We start from the raw sequence: 20241 nt of genomic DNA, 5'->3' as shown, positions 1-20241 counted from the left end.
AAGATTTTTTTTTAACGAAACATGTTCATTGTAAAATGATAACACAAACTTATGAGTATTTTAAATAATTTTTAGAACTTACAGGTACAAAATAATATTTTTTTGAAATTTCACCAAAACTTGAAAAAATTTATGGTCAAACACATGGTAAAACTTAACCAAAATTTCTCCCAATAATAACTTGCCAGAAATATTTGAAAACTTGGGACCAAGCAGCACTTAAGATATCACCCCCTAACAAATGTTGTAAAGCACAATTGCATAACAATATGCCTATATACATTTCTGGATTATTTCATTATAAAAAGAATGTAAATTTTAGATAAAATGCTCACATACATCATGTTTTGGCAAAAAACAGAACTCTTTGGTTTTTGGCACCATATATTGGGACAATAAAATGAATTACAAAAGACAGCTATGAAGATCCAAAATATAAATTATAAACTGAGAGCAAAAAGATCCAAACATAAATAATAAACTGAGAGCAGCAAAGGAGAGATTTCAATTTGCTACTCACAAGTTTTTCAGCTGAATAAATAGAGCCCATTTTACAGGGTTCCAAATGTATGTAAAATATGTAAATAAGACTTGGGACAACCTAACTATACAGGTCATCTTCATCTGCTCCGCCAGCTGAAGTTGCAAAGGGGTCAGTAGCAGTTCCAGTGGTCCCTGCAGTGCTCGTCTCGGAAAATCGGAATTCAGAACCGAAACCTCTAGACTGCTGCAATGTCTGAGCAAAAGCCTGGTACTTGCGAATATCAGCGTCACTGACACTCCTCCTAGCGTACTTCATTGATTCCTCAAAGTGAGCAGCCTTGATCTCAGGTACCTCGTCTTCAATGTCTTCCTCCATGGCTTCAGGATTCTCACTTCTCCTTTTCTCCCTCTCAATATCCTGTGAGCAAACACTCATCCACGTTAATTTTCTGTAACCAACAGATGCTTAGACTAATTGTTATCAACAGACTAGAGGAGCTCGGGAACTTACTTTCTCAATGTTTTCTCTGATAGCGTATTTGCAAGCACGTTGACAGATTTCTGTAATGTCAGCTCCACTAAAGCCCTGTGTATATTTTGCAAGAGCTCTTAGATCGATATCCTTAGAAAGAGGTGATTTCCTCAGGCATGCCTTGAAAATTTGGTGACGAGAATCTTCATCAGGGAGAGGAATATAAATCAATTGGTCAAGACGACCAGGACGCAGAAGTGCAGGATCAATGATGTCTGGCCTGTTGGTTGCACCAATAATGAACACAGTCTTCTTAGCATTCATGCCATCCATTTCAGTAAGGAGTTGATTCAAAACTCTATCAGCAGCTCCCCCAGCGTCTCCCGAGCTACTTCCTCTCTGAAATATTTAAGTTCGATCAGTAAGATAGACAAATTCCACAAAGAAAAAAGTGACATTAGTATAGCCATATATTACTGGTCAAGAACAAGGTAACAAACCTGTGTGGCGATTGAGTCCAGTTCATCAAAAAATAGGACACACGGAGCAGATTGGCGGGCCTTGTCAAATATTTCTCTAACGTTGGCTTCACTCTCTCCAAACCACATGGTAAGCAGTTCTGGACCCTTGATACTGATGAAGTTGGCCTGGCATTCATTTGCAATGGCCTTTGCGAGCAAAGTTTTTCCACATCCAGGTGGGCCATAGAAAAGGACTCCCTTCGAGGGAGACATACCAAACTTCTCGAATTTCTCAGGATGTTCCACCGGATATTGAACAGTCTGTGCAACAAGTTGATTGAAAATAAAAACCATTGATGTGAAAAGAACAACAGATTAAAAATAAATTAAAATGGTCATTTCATTAGGACCCTAAACATACCTCTTGGAGCTCACGCTTGACATTCTCAAGACCTCCAATATCCTCCCATGAAACATTGGGAACTTCAACAACCTGCTCGGACAAAAGTTACATAGTTAAAATCAAATGAGAATTTAGTAGTGTCATAGACAGATAATAAGAGAAAATTAGACGTACAGTTTCACGCAAGGCAGAAGGATTGCTCGTCCCAAGAGCAGTTTGGAAGTGCTCATTTGTCACAGCCATAGAGTTCAGAATCTCTGCATCGATGGTCTCATCCTCCAAATCTATCACGTCCATCTTCTCTCTGATGCATTGGAGTGCAGCCTCGGTACACAAAGCTGCTAAATCAGCTCCAACATAACCATGTGTATCTTTGCAAATTCTTTCTAAATCAACCTGCAAGAAAGATGCCAAAGTTAACAAAATGCAAGTCTTTATTGGAGAAGAATTGAGAATAGTAAAAAAAATTAAGATGTGAAATTACTTCTTCAGCAAGCTTCATGTTCTTCGTATGGATACGAAGCACCTCGAGACGCCCCACTTCATCCGGAACACCAATGTCTATTTCCCTGTCAAATCTACCAAACCTTCTCAAGGCAGGGTCGATGCTATTGGGGCGATTAGTGGCACCCATAACAATTACATGGGCACGTGACTTGAGTCCATCCATTAGTGTCAACAGCTGAGAGACAATTCTCCTCTCAACCTCTCCATTTGTCTTCTCACGTTTAGGAGCTATTGAATCAATTTCATCAATGAAAATGATTGATGGTGCATTCTTCTCAGCTTCTTCAAATGCTTTCCTGAGATTGCTTTCACTTTCTCCAGCCAATTTTGACATGATCTCTGGACCATTAATGCAGAAAAAGAACGCACCAGTCTCATTTGCTACAGCTCGGGCTATTAAAGTCTTTCCTGATCCAGGAGGTCCATACAACAAAATTCCTTTGGGAGGCTTGACACCAATAGATTTGAAGAGTTGTGGGTGCCTTAGTGGCAGCTCAACAAGCTCCCTTATTTGAGCCATTTGTTTACGCACACCACCTACATCGTCGTAACCAACCTCATCTAGTCTATTCTCGTCTTCCCTACTCACAGGTTCACCCTCACAAAATATTTCAGTATCAGGGGCAACAACACAGTATTCAGAAGGATCAGTCTCAATAACCTTGAACTCTACACTTCTCATGCCTCCCCTTACCAGAAAAAGATCACCCTTCCTCACTGGTCTGTATGCTTCAAGAAAATAGGCTGCAGATGAATAAAATAAAGAAGCAATAGCATATCAGCATTTGTATACACAACTAGGACGAGAATAAATTACTTTAATAAGAAACATGAGTGCTTAATTATAATTAACTGCAGAAAATTGCACTCTTAGGGGTCATTTGGTAGGGTGTATACTATAACCTATTACACGTATACACCTAAATCGAATTATCCAAATTAAAAGCTGTAGCAAGCCAGTAGACAGAAAAAATATAATACTTACGCTTCAAGTAAGCATCAAAGAGGTTCCCAGTGACTCCTTCAATGGTGTCATCAATGGGAAGAATGTGTACGCGTTTGCCATACTTGACATCAGGGCACTGATGCACAGAGACAACATCACCAAGTCGAACCCTTAGGTTATTTCTCACAACCTTGTTCATCCTAATCTTCGGCACGTCACAGGTGTCATCAGCAAGGGCAATGCAGATTGTATCTTTTCTCTTCTTACCCTATAAGGTAAAACAAAGTTCTAGAAATTAAATTGTATCTAACCATAAGAGCAGCATCCACATCATATGATTCATATCCCAGCATCCAACTACAGTCAGGCCCTTATTGTTTCACCATAATATAGTGGCATTACAGAGAAAATCTATAGATTCTCAAGTAGCAAAACAGAACTCCAATCATGAGAGCTAACTAAACCCATTGGTCATTGACTATGAGAAAGAAACCAACCAAAAAAAAAGGATGGGAACAAAAACAAACCAAAAATGTCAGTGTGCACTTTAACCTCTTCAAAATAAAAGAAATAAACACAGAAACAGAACAAAGCTAGATTCTTTAGGAGGAAAGAGCCAATATTCTAAGCTTCTTTCAAAAAAACTTAATTCACAGTCCTAGAAGTTTCAACTTTTCATCATATAATTGACTCAGAGTAAAAACAAGCACACGAGCAATTTTTCCCATAGGGGTAAAGATAGCTCTAAAATACCAAAACCAAATTTAACCATGCACTTACACGTCTATCGTTACTATCTTCCTTAATCGTTATAAGACTCTAAAACCCTTAACCCAAATAGTACATTGTCTATTAAGCAATTGGGGATTCCTATCAACAAACACTAATAATATAAGAAACTTATTAGACCCATCAAACCCTCACTATCATGTGTGGAATTTAACCCAAAAAGCTACCAAAGTTCAAAAATTCCACATCTATAAACAGCAAACTCAAGTAAATTTTAAAATATTATGGGTAAAAAACAGACCTTGATCAAGATTTCAGAAACCCAAAACCCGAATTCAGATTTCCAAGTAAATTCCAAAATCCCAATCCGAAAACCCTCACATTAACTCGAAATACATAGTACAAAGAACCAAAACCCCATCAAACCCCTTATATAAGCAAGCCATAAACACACAGAACCACCAAAGTTTAACACTAGTTGCACATCCAAACACAGAAAATTTTACCAAAATAATGGGTAAAAATCAGACCTTGATCAAGATTTCAGAAGAAAAAAAAACCCAATACAGATTTCAAAGTCAAAATAAAAAATCACAATCTAAATACTCTCACATTAACTCGAAAACCATAGTACAATGATCTAAAAACCCATCAAACCCCTTTACATAATCAGTGAGCCATAAATCTACAGAACTACCAAAGTTCATCACTTGCACAGCTAATCACATTAAACTCAAGTAAATTTCAACAAAAAAATCAAACCTTGATCAAGATAGTGTCACCACGAAAAAGCTGAAGCTTCTCCATAGTATCAGGGTGAAGAGCAACAACAGAGTTGTCATCATTGGTTGCCTCATCCACAACAAGTCGATTAGGCGACTTCTTCCTCTCCAAAATTGCTGTACTGAAATCCCTCTTTGTCCCTTTCCTGCGCGCGCGCGCACACACACACATTCATTTTTTTACATAAATACCAAAATAAAAAAAAAACGAAAATCTAACAAAGTGTAAAGATCTGGAAAAAGGGTACTTACGAATCGGAAGATTCAGCTTTGTTAGTCATGATTTTGCAGAAATTGATTTGTTTCTGAAGAAGCTTCTTTATATGAGAAAAAATAATCTGCCGAATTTACAGGGGATTGGGAAAACGAAGAGTTATATAAAGTGTAGTATCGCTATTTCTTGTTATCAAAGAAATCTGTTTTATATTTTAGTACTTTCCTTTTCATTGTTTAAATAGGAAGTAAATACTTTTTATTTTACTTTTTTTAAAAATATAAAAATAAAACACTGTTTTTTTATTTTATTTTCCTTTCTACTACTTTTCCTTTTATAATTAAATGTGAAGTCTCCAATTTTTAGAATCTTTTTTGGGTTTAGCAAATTTCGGCATGTTAGTTTGAAAAAACAAAAATAATTCGAATATAACTCTACTAGCAATCATAAGTAAATTTATGAATTTTCCCAACTTTGTCCTTTAAGAACTGATATATTCATTATGAAAGCAGCTTGTTTGTGTAACAGTAGGTTTATATACGTCATTTTCATAATTCATAATGACAGAATATCAGCTCTAAATAACAAAGTTGAGTGATATGTCATACCCTTTTTCCTACTTATAATGTCAATTAACCGGTCAATGATATTTTCAAGGAAAAATCCATATTCATGTAAATATTTTAAGATGCGTGTATTTGTTTCACTAATTCACGTCATAATTAAATGTTTACAAACATAAATTTCATTGTAAAGTTTCACAATACAAGGCACACCTAAATCATAAAGGTGTTCTAATGTGATGGAAGATCGCAATAGTTCTCCTCAAATATATTTCATAAAGGATTTAGGGAGAAGAGAGTTGTTTTCTCGATTATTTGTGGGACAATTTTTTTACAAAAGAAAAGAAATCTCATTTAATCAAGATAACTAGTACGTATGTTATAGAAAAATTATATATTCAGATACATTAATCTAACGAATAATTCTAGAAAGACCAAACCTAATTAAAGAGGAAGGAGGCAATCAATTGTTCATGTTATTCCACTCTCATTGGCCCTTATTCAGAAACACGAGACTGACAGTTTAGGATCTGCATCTTCTAACCAGAGTGGACGACCTTTTGCAGCCATAGATTTAACCTTGGTGGATCAGGTGGGAAAAGAATTCTGGTTTGTTGATGGGTTGTCAAAGCAAAACTAATTGTCGAAGCAAAAATCAATGGATCATGCTACTTGGGAATTCTTTAATGCATTGACGTTGTTACACAAAAATGAATCACCTGGTCAAGTTAATTACCTTTGCCTTATTACGTGCTGTTGAATTAGTTAGAAGCAATTAGCAAGATAAGATTCTTTCTCATTTCTATATAAGGCATCGTATCAGAATGAATCATCAATTAAATATACATTGAATTCTATTCATCATCTTTTTCTCTCTTCATCCTCCATAGTTGTATCCCTGCATTTTGGCTAAAACTATTTGTCTTGATCTTGAAATTTGGCTAGCATTCCTTTTCTATCATTCTTTTATAATTTTGGTGTTCAGGTCAGCTTGTGTGCACCTCAATTAATTTCACGGGATATCTGTCACAGATAGTAAGAAAGCACCTAGTATTTTTATATCTTGGAATTGAGCCTGAGACCCAAAATAAAAGAGAAGCTCACATTTTATCCTTGTGAAAATAACAGATTCCTGACTGACCTAATAAGATAGAATTGATCAGTCTTGGAGGAAGAAAGGCTACAAGTTTGGTGGAATTCCAGTGGCCTTCAAGAAATAAATTCATGATTTTGGTCTTCATATATAGCAGCATTACCAAAGGTGATCAACTTAGCTAATGCCCATGATACAATGACAAATTTTAACATTAGATCAGTAGATCAAATAAGTAATTTTCGAGGTAGTTTTATTCGCAAATAAGTTGTAACGGAATTATAATATGAAGATTAAATAACAACCGGAATTATGCAGTATGTAGGTAATGTGTTTAGAATGTTAACCCCATTTTGCATGTATTCTTACTATTGTTTTGTACTCTTTGAGTCATTTTTAGCTGCTCATAACCAACCCCTATAAAAGATTGATGTAAATATAACAGGGGCTTGGAGTTATGTCATGTAATTTTAATGATTGTGTTTGCACGTATTGCAACTAATTTTACCGACCTCCTAGCAGTAGAGGGACTGATCACATGGTGAAGAAGGGGTCACGTGCACCTGTGAAATTCAGAAAAAATTCGATATATATATATATATATATCTTGAGATGTGAACATACATTTTATTAGCCTCCTCTTCTCGACTAGGATTAAAGCGTATTGTCCCCTCTCCTGTGAAAGAAAGAGGTTGATGCACCCAGCTAGAGGATCAGGTGTGCGATAACTATACTAGCTTTGTGGCGTCTTTCATCAAAGAAACAGCGAGTAGCTCTGGGGATTCTATCTCGTCTCATCGGTCATTGAAGGAAAACTATTGATATAAGCATGAAAAAGGACCCTCCTGCCGACACGAACTCCGAAGCAAAAACATAGGCTTCAGACGTTTCTAGGGCTTGAGTAAAATGCAAGGGAGCCATACCGATTGAGAAGGAGATAAAGTGGAAAACAACTTGCATTTGAATCTTATTTCTGCTTTCTCTCCTTCTCTCCCCCTCTTTTCTGTTGGAACATGTCTTTATTGGACCTGTTCACAAAAGTAAGGATGTTTCCTATAGCCAAAGTTCCTTCAATTCTATTCTTGTTCATCATTTTAAAATTAAACTCAATACATTAGTTCAATTCTATTCTTGTATTAATCACAGATACATTGGATACATCAATGCCCTCTTAGAATCAATCCATAACTATGCAAGGATACACTAAATATTTGATACTAGATTCATGTATCTATGCACGAATACACAAAATATTTGATATTGGATACACAGGATGAAATTGATTTTGGATACACAGATACATATAATTTGTAAAACTTAGATATGTTATGAAAATAAAGATACATTGAAAGAGAGGCAAGCGAGAAAGGGAGAGATGCGAGCGAGATAGTCAGTGTATCCTAGATACATACAAATTGCGTTTGGATAGAGTGTATCCGAAACAAATTACATAAAATGTTGGGGTGGCAAGTTTCGAATAGGCAACCTCAAGGGCGAAAAGTAGTCTTCACAACCACGGCATCACCCTATAGAGTAAATTTTACCTAATAAGGTCATTTATAATTCATATTTATACATTAATGCATTAGTTCTATTTGTATTTAATAAAATTATCGGACGAATTGTGTGACATACTTTAACTAATGTGCATGTAATGGCTCTATTTGCCAAGGATAGTGTGTTAATTGACGACTCCAACAAGGGTATCAATCAAGAGCTTGAAGTGTCGAGCTGGATGCATGTACTTGAGCAACATTTTCGACCGGATTAGGATTCTTTGCGCAACTATGAAAGAAGAACTGCTGAGATAGTGAAAGAAAATACAGTACAGTTAGCAGCAGTACAATAGCTGTGTTTGTCTAAAGAATTGATTGCATTTTCTGAAGAAAAAAGAATTCTGAGGTAGACAACTGTTCAACTGAACTGTAGTTCATATTAGTCCACGTAGTTCAAAATTGGAGTGAACTGAGGAAAGCAGAAGAGGATGGGCCAAGGGGCCAGCTGGAAAGAAAGACAGCAAAAATGTTACTATCATGGCAACTTAGCATGAACATTAATAGCTATCTAAAGTGCATTGTACCAAGCTGATTATTTATGTACCTGAACCTGTAAATGCCTCGTTTCTAGTATTCTTACCATTCAAGTTCTTTTCTTTACTAGACAATAAACAAACATCTTTGGTGAACAGTCCTTTTCTCCTTCTCAACTTTCTGTGGTTTCAACCCTAGCCACATTGGTACCAACAACAACAACATACGTGCCCACAAGTGCGGTCTGGGGAGGGTAATGCGTACGCAAACCTTACCCCTACCTTGAAAGGTAGAGAGGTTCTTTCCGATACATACTGTATGATACCATACAATATAATTCAAGAGATTTTGTGTTCGGGGGGTAGGGGGTGAGAATTAGAGAATGGTGTTTTTTGGTTCAATAGTAAGAGCAATAAGTGCACGTCATGAATTCAAGTTCTGTACCAAACGAAGCTTAACATTTAAGTAGAGAACAGTAGATGAGTGGATCCTTTATCCATTGAATTTAGAATCATGTACCAATTGGCTTTTGAGGATTTCTGAATTATACTTGAGAAAACAAGCCAAAAAAATAGAAGAAAAGGACAGACGAAGTATGAGACAATTCAATTTTCACTCAACAATCCATGGAACAGAACAGTTTCAAAATGAAAATGTAAACTGGACAAATAGGATTCTTTACTAGCAATCCATGTTACCAAAGACCCCTTCAATAGTGACATCTCTAGTGTGTCCCTTTGTGGGGAGCACAAATTGGATAACCCAAAAATAGCTTGTCAAATGAGAAAATAAAGGCGTACACGGTAGTCAGATACTATATATATGAGATTCCAATTCCTTTGGAAATATCACCTAAAACTTTCACCATAAAGAAACAAGAACTTGAACTTTTTCAGCACATTAGAAGAATAAGAATGAGCAAGAAAAACCAAAAAAGAAATGATATGTGTGGGGACTATTTTGCCAAGAAGATCATGAACCTTTTTGAAAAGATGTTTCTCCACAACATCAGCAACTGGAAGAAATGGAAAGCTCAAGTTACAACTTCAACAAAGAAAGGGCACTTCTCAGTGCTCGCTCTGGGAGTGAATGCAGAGCCAAGGAAATTCTCATTGGCTTTAGATTATCTTTCTCATCCTTCTTTTATTAAGTTACTAGAAGAAGCAGAAAGAGAATTTGGATATTACCAGCAAGGCGTGATAGCCATACCATGTGAAGCCAGTGAGATACAGAGACTTCTTTTACGCTGAGATTGTCATACAATGCTGCAGTATATAGGAGTTAAGAACTGTGTACAAATAAATGAAAATGGTGAAAACAAGTACAAAAGGGTTTGAGACACCGAAAAGAAAAAAAATTGATAACTACAATGCACATTGCATGTATGTGAGTTTCTGTTGCATGATTTTTCAAATAAACGAAATGCAAAAGCGAACAATGACTTGGATGAACCCAAATTATTATTTGCAATTTTAATGCTCGACCATATTAGCTGTAAATTGAAATGGGGCTGCCAGACCCTGAAATTTCCATTAGACGCGTTGAAAGCAAAATATTTGTAGGAAAATGATATAGTAACAGTAGATCATAGAAAACGAAACACTTAGTTTTCTACCTTTCTGGCTTCACACCAAATGCATATTGTTAGTGATTAAATTGTGGCTGCACAACTGAATTTAGTCTATCCCAACGCTTTGTGCAAATTGTTGCCTCATTGAGTTTCACAAATCAGTTAAGTAGGCAACTAAAACCAATCACTATAATTCTATGGAAATAGTACAGAGACATTAAATGGTGTATTGATAAGGCACTGAGTGAGATAGAGTGCAGTGGGTTTCAATAAAAAAAATCAACGAAACTAATCAGTCAGTCAAGAAAAGTCCTTCAAACGAAATCTATTAGCAAGATGATTCTGTCCAAAGAAAAATAGCAAGTCCAATGAACCATTTATTCAGAGCAGATAGTGGCACAAACCTTGGAAACAGCCTCTGGCAAAAATACAAGGTAAGACTGCCTACAATAGACCCTTGTGGTCGGGCCCTTCTCCGGACCCTGCGCATAGCGGGAGCTTAGTGCACCGAGCTGCCCCCCCCCAGATAGTGGCAGATTAAATCTGGTAGATTTTTTGCTCAAAAAGATCATCTCTTAACAATAAAGTAGTAAATAATACAAGTGTACAACCACAATTTTAGGGCCTGAACAACAATAGCAACAAATTACCATGATTGAAACTGTCTACTTTTGCAGCAGAAATCTGATGGAGTTCATAGTCGATCTCGGATACCTCGTCTTCAACGTCTTCCTCCACGGCTTCGGGATTCTCACTTTTCCTTTTCTCCCTCTCAATATCCTGCAAGCAAACACACGAGTCCACGTTAATTTTCTGTAACCAACATATGCTAGACTAATAGTTATCAACAGACTAGAGGAGCTCAGGAACGAACTTTCTCAATGTTCTCTCTATAGCGTATTCACAAGCACGTTGACAGATTTCTGTAATGTCAGCTCCACTAAAGCAGATTTCTGAATATTTCCGTAAACAATCACACTAAAGTCTAGGCAAAGTCATGCGAGACTGCGATGGTTTAAAAAAAGAGCATATCACAAAGTCATACTAAAAACTGATTTCAAGGGGAATGGGTTGTTCCTTTATCCTAGGAAGATCTCGTCTTTAGTGAGAGACATTATTTGATTAGGAAATGAGAAGCAATTAATCCCGTTTATAAGCTCTGAAAAGGCAATGCACTAGAAGGCGATCTAGCTAACGATGTCGTTGATGCTCAACATTCAAAATATCTTTCATTTATGTCATTTTGCTACTCAGACTGTTGCCATCTATCAGATGTAGAACATTGAAATGCAGCCAGACTCTCATTTGGGTAATCTTTTATTCTTATAGGAGTCGTATGTAACCCAAAAGTAGGGTGGTTACCTCTTCTACAAGCTAGATGTTACATATAGGTAGGATATACACGTACCACCAAGGTTGGAAAAATGGCAAAGACATATCATCGTGCACTGCAATGAAAAGAATGAGAAGATAATTACTTACGGCATGGCGAATGGAACTCTTAAGGACATTCATATGACTCAGACCTTCCAAATTTGAATTTGGACACAAAGTTTATTGATTTTGGACTATCGAGAATTGACCCAGAAATTGATCAAACACCTATCGGTACTGGCTTACTGCAGAGCAAGGAAGTTTTTTTAATTATTTGATCCAGAGTATTTCACAAGGCAACAACCAACTGAGAAATCTATGGCAGACTGGCAGGCCTGTTATTGACCCTCTCTTCCCAAAGGAATGGTAAATTTGGTTGAATTGGTGTCCAATTGGGTAAGGATAGACAGTTGGGAAGAGTTGTTGATCCTCATATTGTAGGCAAGATAAAACTAGAGTCTTTGCTAAATTTTGTAAAGACTGCCAAAAAATGCTTGGTTCTGGTGTGAATTGACCCTCCATGCAAGAAGTTTTGTGTCACTTGGATTATGTATTAGAACTCCAAGAAAAAGGATAAAAGAACAAGGCAGCCCCCAAACAATGAAAAAAGTTTAAAATATACTGAAAAGAATTAATGCAGCATCTGAAAAACTGGTAGATCTTCAGCCTTATAAATTGTCATAGAGCAGAACATTGGTTAATAAGATAAACACTAACCTTTCTCGATAAAACAACTAAACAGGAAGAACCAAGTACGAAAGTCACTCATCTGGAAAGATTCAACAGTATGATAAGAAAGGCTGTTAACAACAGCTGGATTAAGGGATTCAAAGTTACCAACAGAATATGTAGTTTGTCATTTGCTCTATGCAGATGACATAGTGGTCTTTTGGCAAAGGTAGAGCAAAAGTCATTGAAAATGTCTACTTCTGCAGCAAAAATCTGATGGAGTTCATAGTCGATCACAAAATCTAAGTACCATAACATATAACAGCATCACACTTAGACCGGCTCTACCCGAACTTTTTTGGTTCAGGTCACCCGTACATACCCAATTGTCCGACTGTTGCTAAGCAGTTTTGGATATCAAACGTACCTCACTCAAAGGTATTTTGATATTTCCCCTTTTGCAATCAGTTTCTCCAGCACATGTTGCTCTAGCTAATTGTCCTAAGAAACATGGGATTCGTGGAAATACTTACCACTTATTAAACAAGCTATGCTATCAACTTAGATCAACCAACGGAGGAGTTGTATTCATTTCCCACTATATTTTATTCCAGTTTCATCAATACAATAGAATCCAAAATCTCTCCATGATCTATGTGATTGCTGATGGTCAAGTTGCTATGATCTAGTCAAATTTAACTACAAGTTAAGCACCTATCAGATTGGCATACTGAAGCCAGAAACAATCGCTTATATTGGTTTAATAGAAGTAGCAAGTGGTAGATTCGTGAATCCAAATTACAAGGTTATCAAAACTGTGAATGAACAGGCAAAGGGAGGGCAAAACATAGGCATTCATGAAAAGTAGAAAACAGGGATCCGTATCATAGGAGAAGCATCATATTATATTGCACTCACATCTCCTCAGGAAAAATGACTCTTTTTTCACGGGGAGACTGGACTCAGTGATAACCGCGAGGGTCGGAGGTAAAGGGATGGCAGTCTAGCAGATTACAGTTATACTATTCCGACCTGCACACTTCAGGATGTTTAAATGACTAGTTTATTCATTTGACATAGGAAAGCCAAACACTAAGCTTTAAGTAAAATGGCATATCAACTATTTGAAGAATGGATATATTAGTTGAAATTTGGTTTCTTGGCTTGTTACTTTTACATAATTAATACGGCATTGGAAATTTGGTACTCAAATTAGTGCCTCATCAATACAGTACTTCCAATTTGCATGAAAAGAAAATCACAGTTATCCAACTTTAAAAAAAATACACGATCCCATTGAAAATCCTTGATAGTTTCCATTTTTATTCATACTTCCTCCTTTTTTTATTTAGTTGATAAGATAAGGGAACAGATCAGTAAATGGAGAATTAAACAACTAACCTCCAAAAATGCTTTGCGCTACATCAGACTTCATCATAGACTTGTGACATTCACAGGGAAACTATGGTTTGACTAAACTCCTGTTGATTTCCCATAGCTTGCCTAAGTATCAGCTCTACTCTCCTTCTTGTCATCTTACTCTTCATCCCACCTGAACCTTGATGCTGCTCTCGGAGAACTCTTGTTCGTAACTCTCGGATCCAAATAACCGCACAAGACTTTCTTACTAAGTCTATAATATAAACATACATCATGCCTCATGTCAGGAGGATTTTTCTCCATGTACTATCCGGCTTCAGAAGGATCATCCTTCATTGCCTCAATTGCAGGAGAAAACAACTCCAGCTAAAAAACATGGTTTTTGTCCGCTTCCTTGAAAAGTTTAGCTGCAAGAGCAATTGCATACACATCTTTTATCCAGCTTCTGAAGGCACTGCAAGAAATGTGCTTTCGCATGCATTAACACTTGATCCAATCCTAACATCACATGGTTCCTTGGAACTTGATGCCACGTTTGGACCATTGCACACCAATCATTGTTGTAGATTCAAAAAAGGGGAATCGCTTGAGTAAATTTCACTAACTCAACAATATTACGAGAATCCAATCCACAAAATGATTCACCAGCTAACACATCCATATCCTCTAATCCTTCAATTACATCAAAGACATTGCACTGAGTCCTTCCAGCTAAATTAGCATTTCAGACTTTCCTAGGTTACATATGTACTTAACTATGTCCATACTCAAATTCTAGAATCATTAAAGGGTTTTCCCTTTTAAAAAAACCTTACTTTTCAGCTCAAACTTTGGGTTACTTATCGACACAGAACGCCACTAACAAAAAAAAAAAAAAACTAATTAGTAATTGAAACGCAAAAAGAATCAAAAACTTATTCGACAAACAAATTACGGATCTGGAAATCCCTCAATTCGTGGAACCCAAGAACCAAGATACCCTGCTAGTTCTCTTCCATGGCTTTAGTTGGAAACGAACAAGAGAAACTGATCAAAATGGTGTAGAATTGTTGCTTTATTTTGGTCTTAGTAATACTAATAATATATTTTACTTTATTGAAATATCCTTAAGGTATAGCAAACAAAAAGTAGATTTATAAATTAAAAAACCGTTTAACTAATATCTAGGCTCTTTCATTTTGATATACGTAAATACTTAAATTTTATATAAAATTAATTAAATAGACATATTCGACATCTTACATATATAGTTAATTATTTAATTTGATATAAATTTAAATATTTATTCAATTTAAATTAGAGGATATATGAAATGGATTAGAGTTAGGATAAAGGATTCATTTTTGTTTACACAATTTGTAAAATCAAACCAAATCCAAATCAAATAAATTAAAAGAAAGAGTACAATATTCTAGAGTGAGGATACGTGCCCATTTGTGTAGACACAAGAACACTGGAAATGGCTTCTCTTTTTCATCCTCCTCCATCTCTCACATTCCGCAAAATTTGCCACTCTCCTTCTTCTTCTTCCAATCCCATCAAAGCATCACACTCCCATTCACGAATTTCAGTCCAGAATGAAAACCCACCTCTCAAATTATCCAAAATTTCAGAATTTTCATCCAAGACTTTAAATTTTTTGCTCTCTGGTTCTTTAGCTTTCTGTCTCTCACTCACAGGTAACATTATCACCTCCCCCCCCCCCCCTCCCCAAATTTATTGTCTTTTGGCGTTTCTACAATTGTCGCAAATGGGTTCTTGTTAAATCATACAATTTCGACTTTATTTGCTTCTTTGATGTTTCGCATCCTAAAGATCGTTGGAACTGTTAATTGAGTTGTTTTCTGTTCATAGGTGGTTAAAAACTTAGATGGGTTGGAATTTCTTTTGCAAATGGGAGTAATGAGGAATTCAGAGTAATCTAGGAGCTCATAGTTAAGTTTGATATGCAGTAAAATTTATCTTGATTGTGATTGTTCTCGCGATTGTATTGAGTATTGGGGTCCTCATGGAATACTTTGTAGCTCATGTAATTATTGATTTGAGATCAGTATGAAGTCTATTTCATGAATATGCTTATGTGAGTTTCGCAAAGTATAGCCAGTTGCAAAGGGTGGACAAAGGAGGAGGGTTGCCTTAGGTTCAAGGTTAGAATATAATTGATGGGACTATGACGAATACTTTGTGGGATTCATAAAGTCAACTTGAGCTAGAATAGTTGATTGATAGATGTGTTTATAGTACCCGAGGGTGTGTGGTTTAGTGGTGAATGAGGTGGATTGAGAATTATGAGCTCTCAGGTTTGATTTCCAATGGAGGCAAAAACACTAGGTGTTTTCTTTCTATCTGTTCAAGCCTTGGTGATAGCAGATACCCGTGCAATTAGTCGAGATGGGTGCACAAGATGGTCGGAACACCATGGTGTAAGAGCTTATGTTGTCCATAAGAGTGATCAGCCAGTGCAACTTAAAAACCGGATCAATTTCTCGAATCAGACATAAATTTATTCTCTGCGTCGAAAAGTATGGGCTTCAAGTGAACCTGGTACCACAAGGCTTTATCTGCCTGTGTCTCTGAACTCCAACTCTCTAGCCAGATGCATGCTGGTCTAACATTTGATAAGTGATTTATGGTCTTCCACAGCTTGCTTTTCTTCTGCAAGAAACAATGCGATATTACTTTTCAAATGTACCTAAGGGAAAGCAATCTGCTGGCTTCAACAGCCATTATCCAAATCCCTAACTTGAGACCTGAAATTACCAAATTGAGCTCCTCTTTCCAGCCTTAGTTACCCCTATGAATAAGACATACTGCATGCATTGCCAAATTCTCCTGAGGATGGACCAGAGGAGTATTGGATAAACACATGCTTCCGATGGAATTTTCAAAGCAGTTCTCTAGTTTAGCAACAAAGCAGAACATCTTGTAGACCTTCTCGAATGGCATTTGAATTATGCTAGTGAAGATATATTCACTTGATTTACAATGTTGAAATGGCACAGCATTTGAACTCATTCTGGTATCATCTTACTTCATAACTATAAAGTAAGTGCTATCTTAACAATTGGAATGTTAATAATTCCTAGTAGTAAAATATTTTTAGTTAGTTTTTTCTTATTTGCATAACAATGGTATGCTTCTTGTTTATGTCTTGCGCTTATGCTCCATTATTCCGATCTGTATAGCAGAATCTCATTCTATCCAGAGAAAATGATACTCTCTTGAGCTTCTCTGATGCGCTTTTCATTTCTGAAGGAAATGAATAATTTTCTGGTTCAGTTGGGAATGTACTTCGGAACACTGCTGGATGTTTTTTCCTGGATATGTTTTACTTCTTTCGAAATGTGTGCTTTGATACTTCTGGACTTATTTTTCTTGGATTAGGATATTGAGTGAAAAATAAACCTACCATTGTAGGAGTTGGTATTGCTGAGGGAAAGGTTGGCGTGAACAAGCCGGAATTGCTTCCTAAGGAGTTTACTCCAGTTATTGATGTTGCTGGCTTCCTCTCGGATGGTCAGGTGTGATTTATGGTCCCTTGATAGGAAAGGCATTTCATTGTGCTTATGCTCCACATCGTATTTCCTTGCCTTGCCTTGCTTACTCTCTAATTTGTTTTCTCTGCTAAAAGACATTCGATACACGGTTTAAAAACGTTGCCCTTTTATCTTATCCCATGCGTACTAATGTTTACTTGAACTGAAATAGCTGCTATTTCATATGAAATGGAAAGAGATGCTCATGATTATTACTAGTTTACAGGAGAAAAGACTTGCACAAGAAATCACAGATATAGAAAAGGATACTGGTTATAAGCTGAGAGTTCTAGCTCAGAACTACCCTGATACACCTGGTACATATACTACTATTGATGTCGAGTTATCTCCCGACTCTTTTTCAGAAGTATAATGGGTGATGTTTCAATGCTATATTCACAGGATTAGCTATCAAAGATTTTTGGCAAGTGGATGACAGAACTATAGTTTTTGTTGCTGATCCTACATTTGGTAAATAGTATGCCAGGAATCCTTCTTTTTTCAGATTAAACCTGTGCTATTGGATTAACTTCTGGTGTTTATTGTGTTTATTCAGGAAACATACTGAATTTCAACGTTGGAGCTACTGTGGATCTCGATATTCCACGTAGTTTCTGGAGCCGTTTGGCAGGGACATACGGAAACATGTTTTATTGGAAAGAAAAGGTAAAACTGTTAATTTTCTTTTTCCCTTGATTTATATTTTGGAGATTTTGGAGGTTGTGTCTTGTATAAACCTGATGTGTGAAACAGGGTGAAGACGCGTCTATTGAGGCTGCTGTTATGGCTATATCAAGCTGCTTGAGAGAACCAGTTGGTCCGAATAATTGCTCAGAGGTAAATTAATATCCGTGTGACACTGCAGAGCTTGTTCCACTTTTCAATTGATCTCTGTACAGCATATTTGTCGATAAGATGTACATCAAAAGATGGATCAATATAGCGTCATACGGTGTATCTTTTTTACTGCCATTGTAAAGGAAAAAAGGATGAGAGATACTATAGACCATCTATTTTCTGGAATTTGAACTTGTGATATTGGTTCATTGGTAGAGAATTGCATTCTATTTGAAAGAAAATTTCTCACTGATATGGTCTCTCTTCAAAGGCTTTTTAAGTTATGAAAACAACTTGCGGTTAGTTTTTCTTGATAATGTGATGTGATTTATATGCAAGTCAGGTATGCTCTTCGGTCCATTTTAGTTGTCGCAATAGCTAAAAATAACTGGTCTTTATAGTTGTCATTTTAAAAGAATTGATAACAATGACATACCAGTGTAATCTCATAAGTGGGGTTTGGTGAGGGTGGTGTTTACGCAGCCTTATCCCTAGCTTATGAAGGTGGAGAAGCTTTTGAAAGACCCTCGATTCAAGTAAAGCATATAAAAAATCAAGTACAAAAAGCATGTGCAGTAGTGAAGAAGCAATATTGAAAACAATGAAGAAGAAAGTAGTAGTAGTAGTAACAAATACAACGAAAGCCGAAGCAAATGAAACAACTAAGTAATACTAAAATCGAAGAAGAGGAAGACGAGGAGGAGGAGGAGGACTTAATAAGTCGTTGCTGTAGAATAGGTACTGCAACGGATTAAACCATTGCATGAACTCAAAGTGTAATTTTTTCTTTCTCCAGAATTCAAAAACATGTACCTAGATCAGTCTCACCTCTCTCATACAGAGCCCTAAATTGCTATCATCTCTCTCCAGTTCATTGCTCAAACAGTTGAAGTTCATCGTTGTCTTCAAAGCCCTAGTTTTCAGTGTCCTAACGTATTGCGGGTATGAATTTGTTCAAAGCCCTAATTTTTGCTCATAGCAACATTCATAGGTCTAAATTGCCGTGTGAGTTATCTTCCTCGGGCTACCTTTACCTCTCATTCTTACCATAGTCAACTTCTCACACTTCCTTACTCCTAAGTGGGGCTCTTATAATACTCGTATAGTGAATTCGGTCCCATTCTTGATGCGAAAGCAACTTTAATTTACTAAGTTATTTTCAACTTCTATAACGTATAGTCTGAGTATTTTATTCAAGAGGATAATGAAATTTACATAATAATAAGTCCACTTATAAGGTAATTACAAGTAAATATATATTATAATCATTTCTTGATAACCTTATAAAGTTATTAATTACTTACTAATTACTATAACAGGTTTAACTACATTGATCAGTGTGTATGATCATTAATGTCTTCCAATCTTGAGCTGTAAAATAAGCTTCTCTAATTCCTCATGTGGACAAGGGATTTCCAAAACACCTTTCTGTCTAAATCCATATTCTTCTTCAGCCAACTTTAACAACCTCAAAATTGCTGGATTATTTAGCCAATTCAACTCTAAAATAAACCTTTTTCTCTCTTTCTTAGTATTGACGGCAAAAATAGCAAAATGTCCTTCCTTCACATCATATGGTATAACTTCTTCATTTTCTATCGACGTTTCTAAAAATTCAACTCTATTTTCATCATCATAACGAGACGAAAAATGAGTCTTGATGAGCTTCTTGATTAAAAGCTTTAGAATTATCGAGCCTTTAATTCTTTCTCCTCCAATTATCTTGAACATTTTCCAAATGAGGACTTCTTCTTCTTCTTTTTTTTTTTAAGTAAAATTTGTGAAATAATAATGTGTTGGAAGATGGGAATTTATAATTAGTTAGTGTAGGAGAAGAAGGGAACAAATGAAATTTCTAAGAGGCTTCAATATATATGGGTCCATTTATATATAGTTGTCATCCTTGTGTAACTGAAACATTTTATGGGTCTTTTTCCTGCTTTAATTTGCCAATTAATTGTATGTTATCCCTATGTCTATACTAGTGGCGAAAAAGGTGCATGTATTTGTTGAAAGTCTTCTGGTTATGTAGTGTCACATCATGAGTATATGTATGTTGTAAAATAGGTGGAGTAAAGAAATTCTTTTCGAGCCGTGTCGTTGACGATATTATCTTTAAAGATATTTCACTTAATGATAATGATAATGTATTTTTAAAAATTGAACAAACTCTTCTAGTATATATAAAATAA

General features: G+C 36.2%; 2 protein-coding genes and 1 pseudogene across 2 annotated transcripts; 1 reads left to right on the top strand and 2 right to left on the bottom strand.

Moving 5' to 3' along the window:
• Nucleotides 1-366: 366 nt before the first annotated feature.
• On the bottom strand, nt 367-5189 carry LOC129876211 (cell division cycle protein 48 homolog). Its single transcript, XM_055951575.1, has 9 exons — nt 5036-5189; nt 4764-4929; nt 3312-3540; nt 2304-3070; nt 1994-2215; nt 1838-1909; nt 1456-1737; nt 995-1354; nt 367-901 (listed from the first exon to the last, which is right to left on the bottom strand). Exons 1-9 carry the CDS (start codon nt 5062-5064, stop codon nt 602-604), a joined length of 2427 nt encoding a protein of 808 aa, XP_055807550.1. The 5' UTR covers nt 5065-5189; the 3' UTR covers nt 367-601.
• Nucleotides 5190-10812: 5623 nt separating this feature from the next.
• On the bottom strand, nt 10813-14369 carry LOC129876898 (uncharacterized; annotated as a pseudogene).
• A 673-nt stretch (nt 14370-15042) lies between these two features.
• On the top strand, nt 15043-18302 carry LOC129877719 (thylakoid lumenal 15.0 kDa protein 2, chloroplastic). Its single transcript, XM_055953248.1, has 6 exons — nt 15043-15355; nt 17094-17197; nt 17439-17529; nt 17615-17683; nt 17769-17878; nt 17966-18302. The coding sequence occupies exons 1-6, from the start codon at nt 15136-15138 to the stop codon at nt 18056-18058; spliced, it is 687 nt and encodes a 228-aa protein (XP_055809223.1). The 5' UTR covers nt 15043-15135; the 3' UTR covers nt 18059-18302.
• Nucleotides 18303-20241: the final 1939 nt, after the last annotated feature.

Source organism: Solanum dulcamara, chromosome 12 (genome assembly GCF_947179165.1).
Source record: "Solanum dulcamara chromosome 12, daSolDulc1.2, whole genome shotgun sequence".
Taxonomy (NCBI): Eukaryota; Viridiplantae; Streptophyta; class Magnoliopsida; order Solanales; family Solanaceae; genus Solanum; species Solanum dulcamara.
This window is presented reverse-complemented; position numbering and strand designations above follow the sequence as displayed.

Excerpts from the sequence above, each read along its gene's own strand:
- LOC129876211 (XM_055951575.1), bottom strand. The coding sequence starts at position 5,064 with ATGACTAACAAAGCTGAATCTTCCGATTC. Across the intron at positions 3,071-3,311 it reads CTTTGATGCTTACTTGAAGC|CCTATTTTCTTGAAGCATAC; the intron begins GTAAGTATTATA and ends ATTCATCTGCAG. Across the intron at positions 1,355-1,455 it reads TGGACTCAATCGCCACACAG|AGAGGAAGTAGCTCGGGAGA; the intron begins GTTTGTTACCTT and ends TAAATATTTCAG.
- LOC129877719 (XM_055953248.1), top strand. The coding sequence starts at position 15,136 with ATGGCTTCTCTTTTTCATCCTCCTCCATCTCTCACATTCCGCAAAATT. Across the intron at positions 15,356-17,093 it reads TTTCTGTCTCTCACTCACAG|GAGTTGGTATTGCTGAGGGA; the intron begins GTAACATTATCA and ends CTACCATTGTAG. Across the intron at positions 17,684-17,768 it reads TGTTGCTGATCCTACATTTG|GAAACATACTGAATTTCAAC; the intron begins GTAAATAGTATG and ends GTGTTTATTCAG.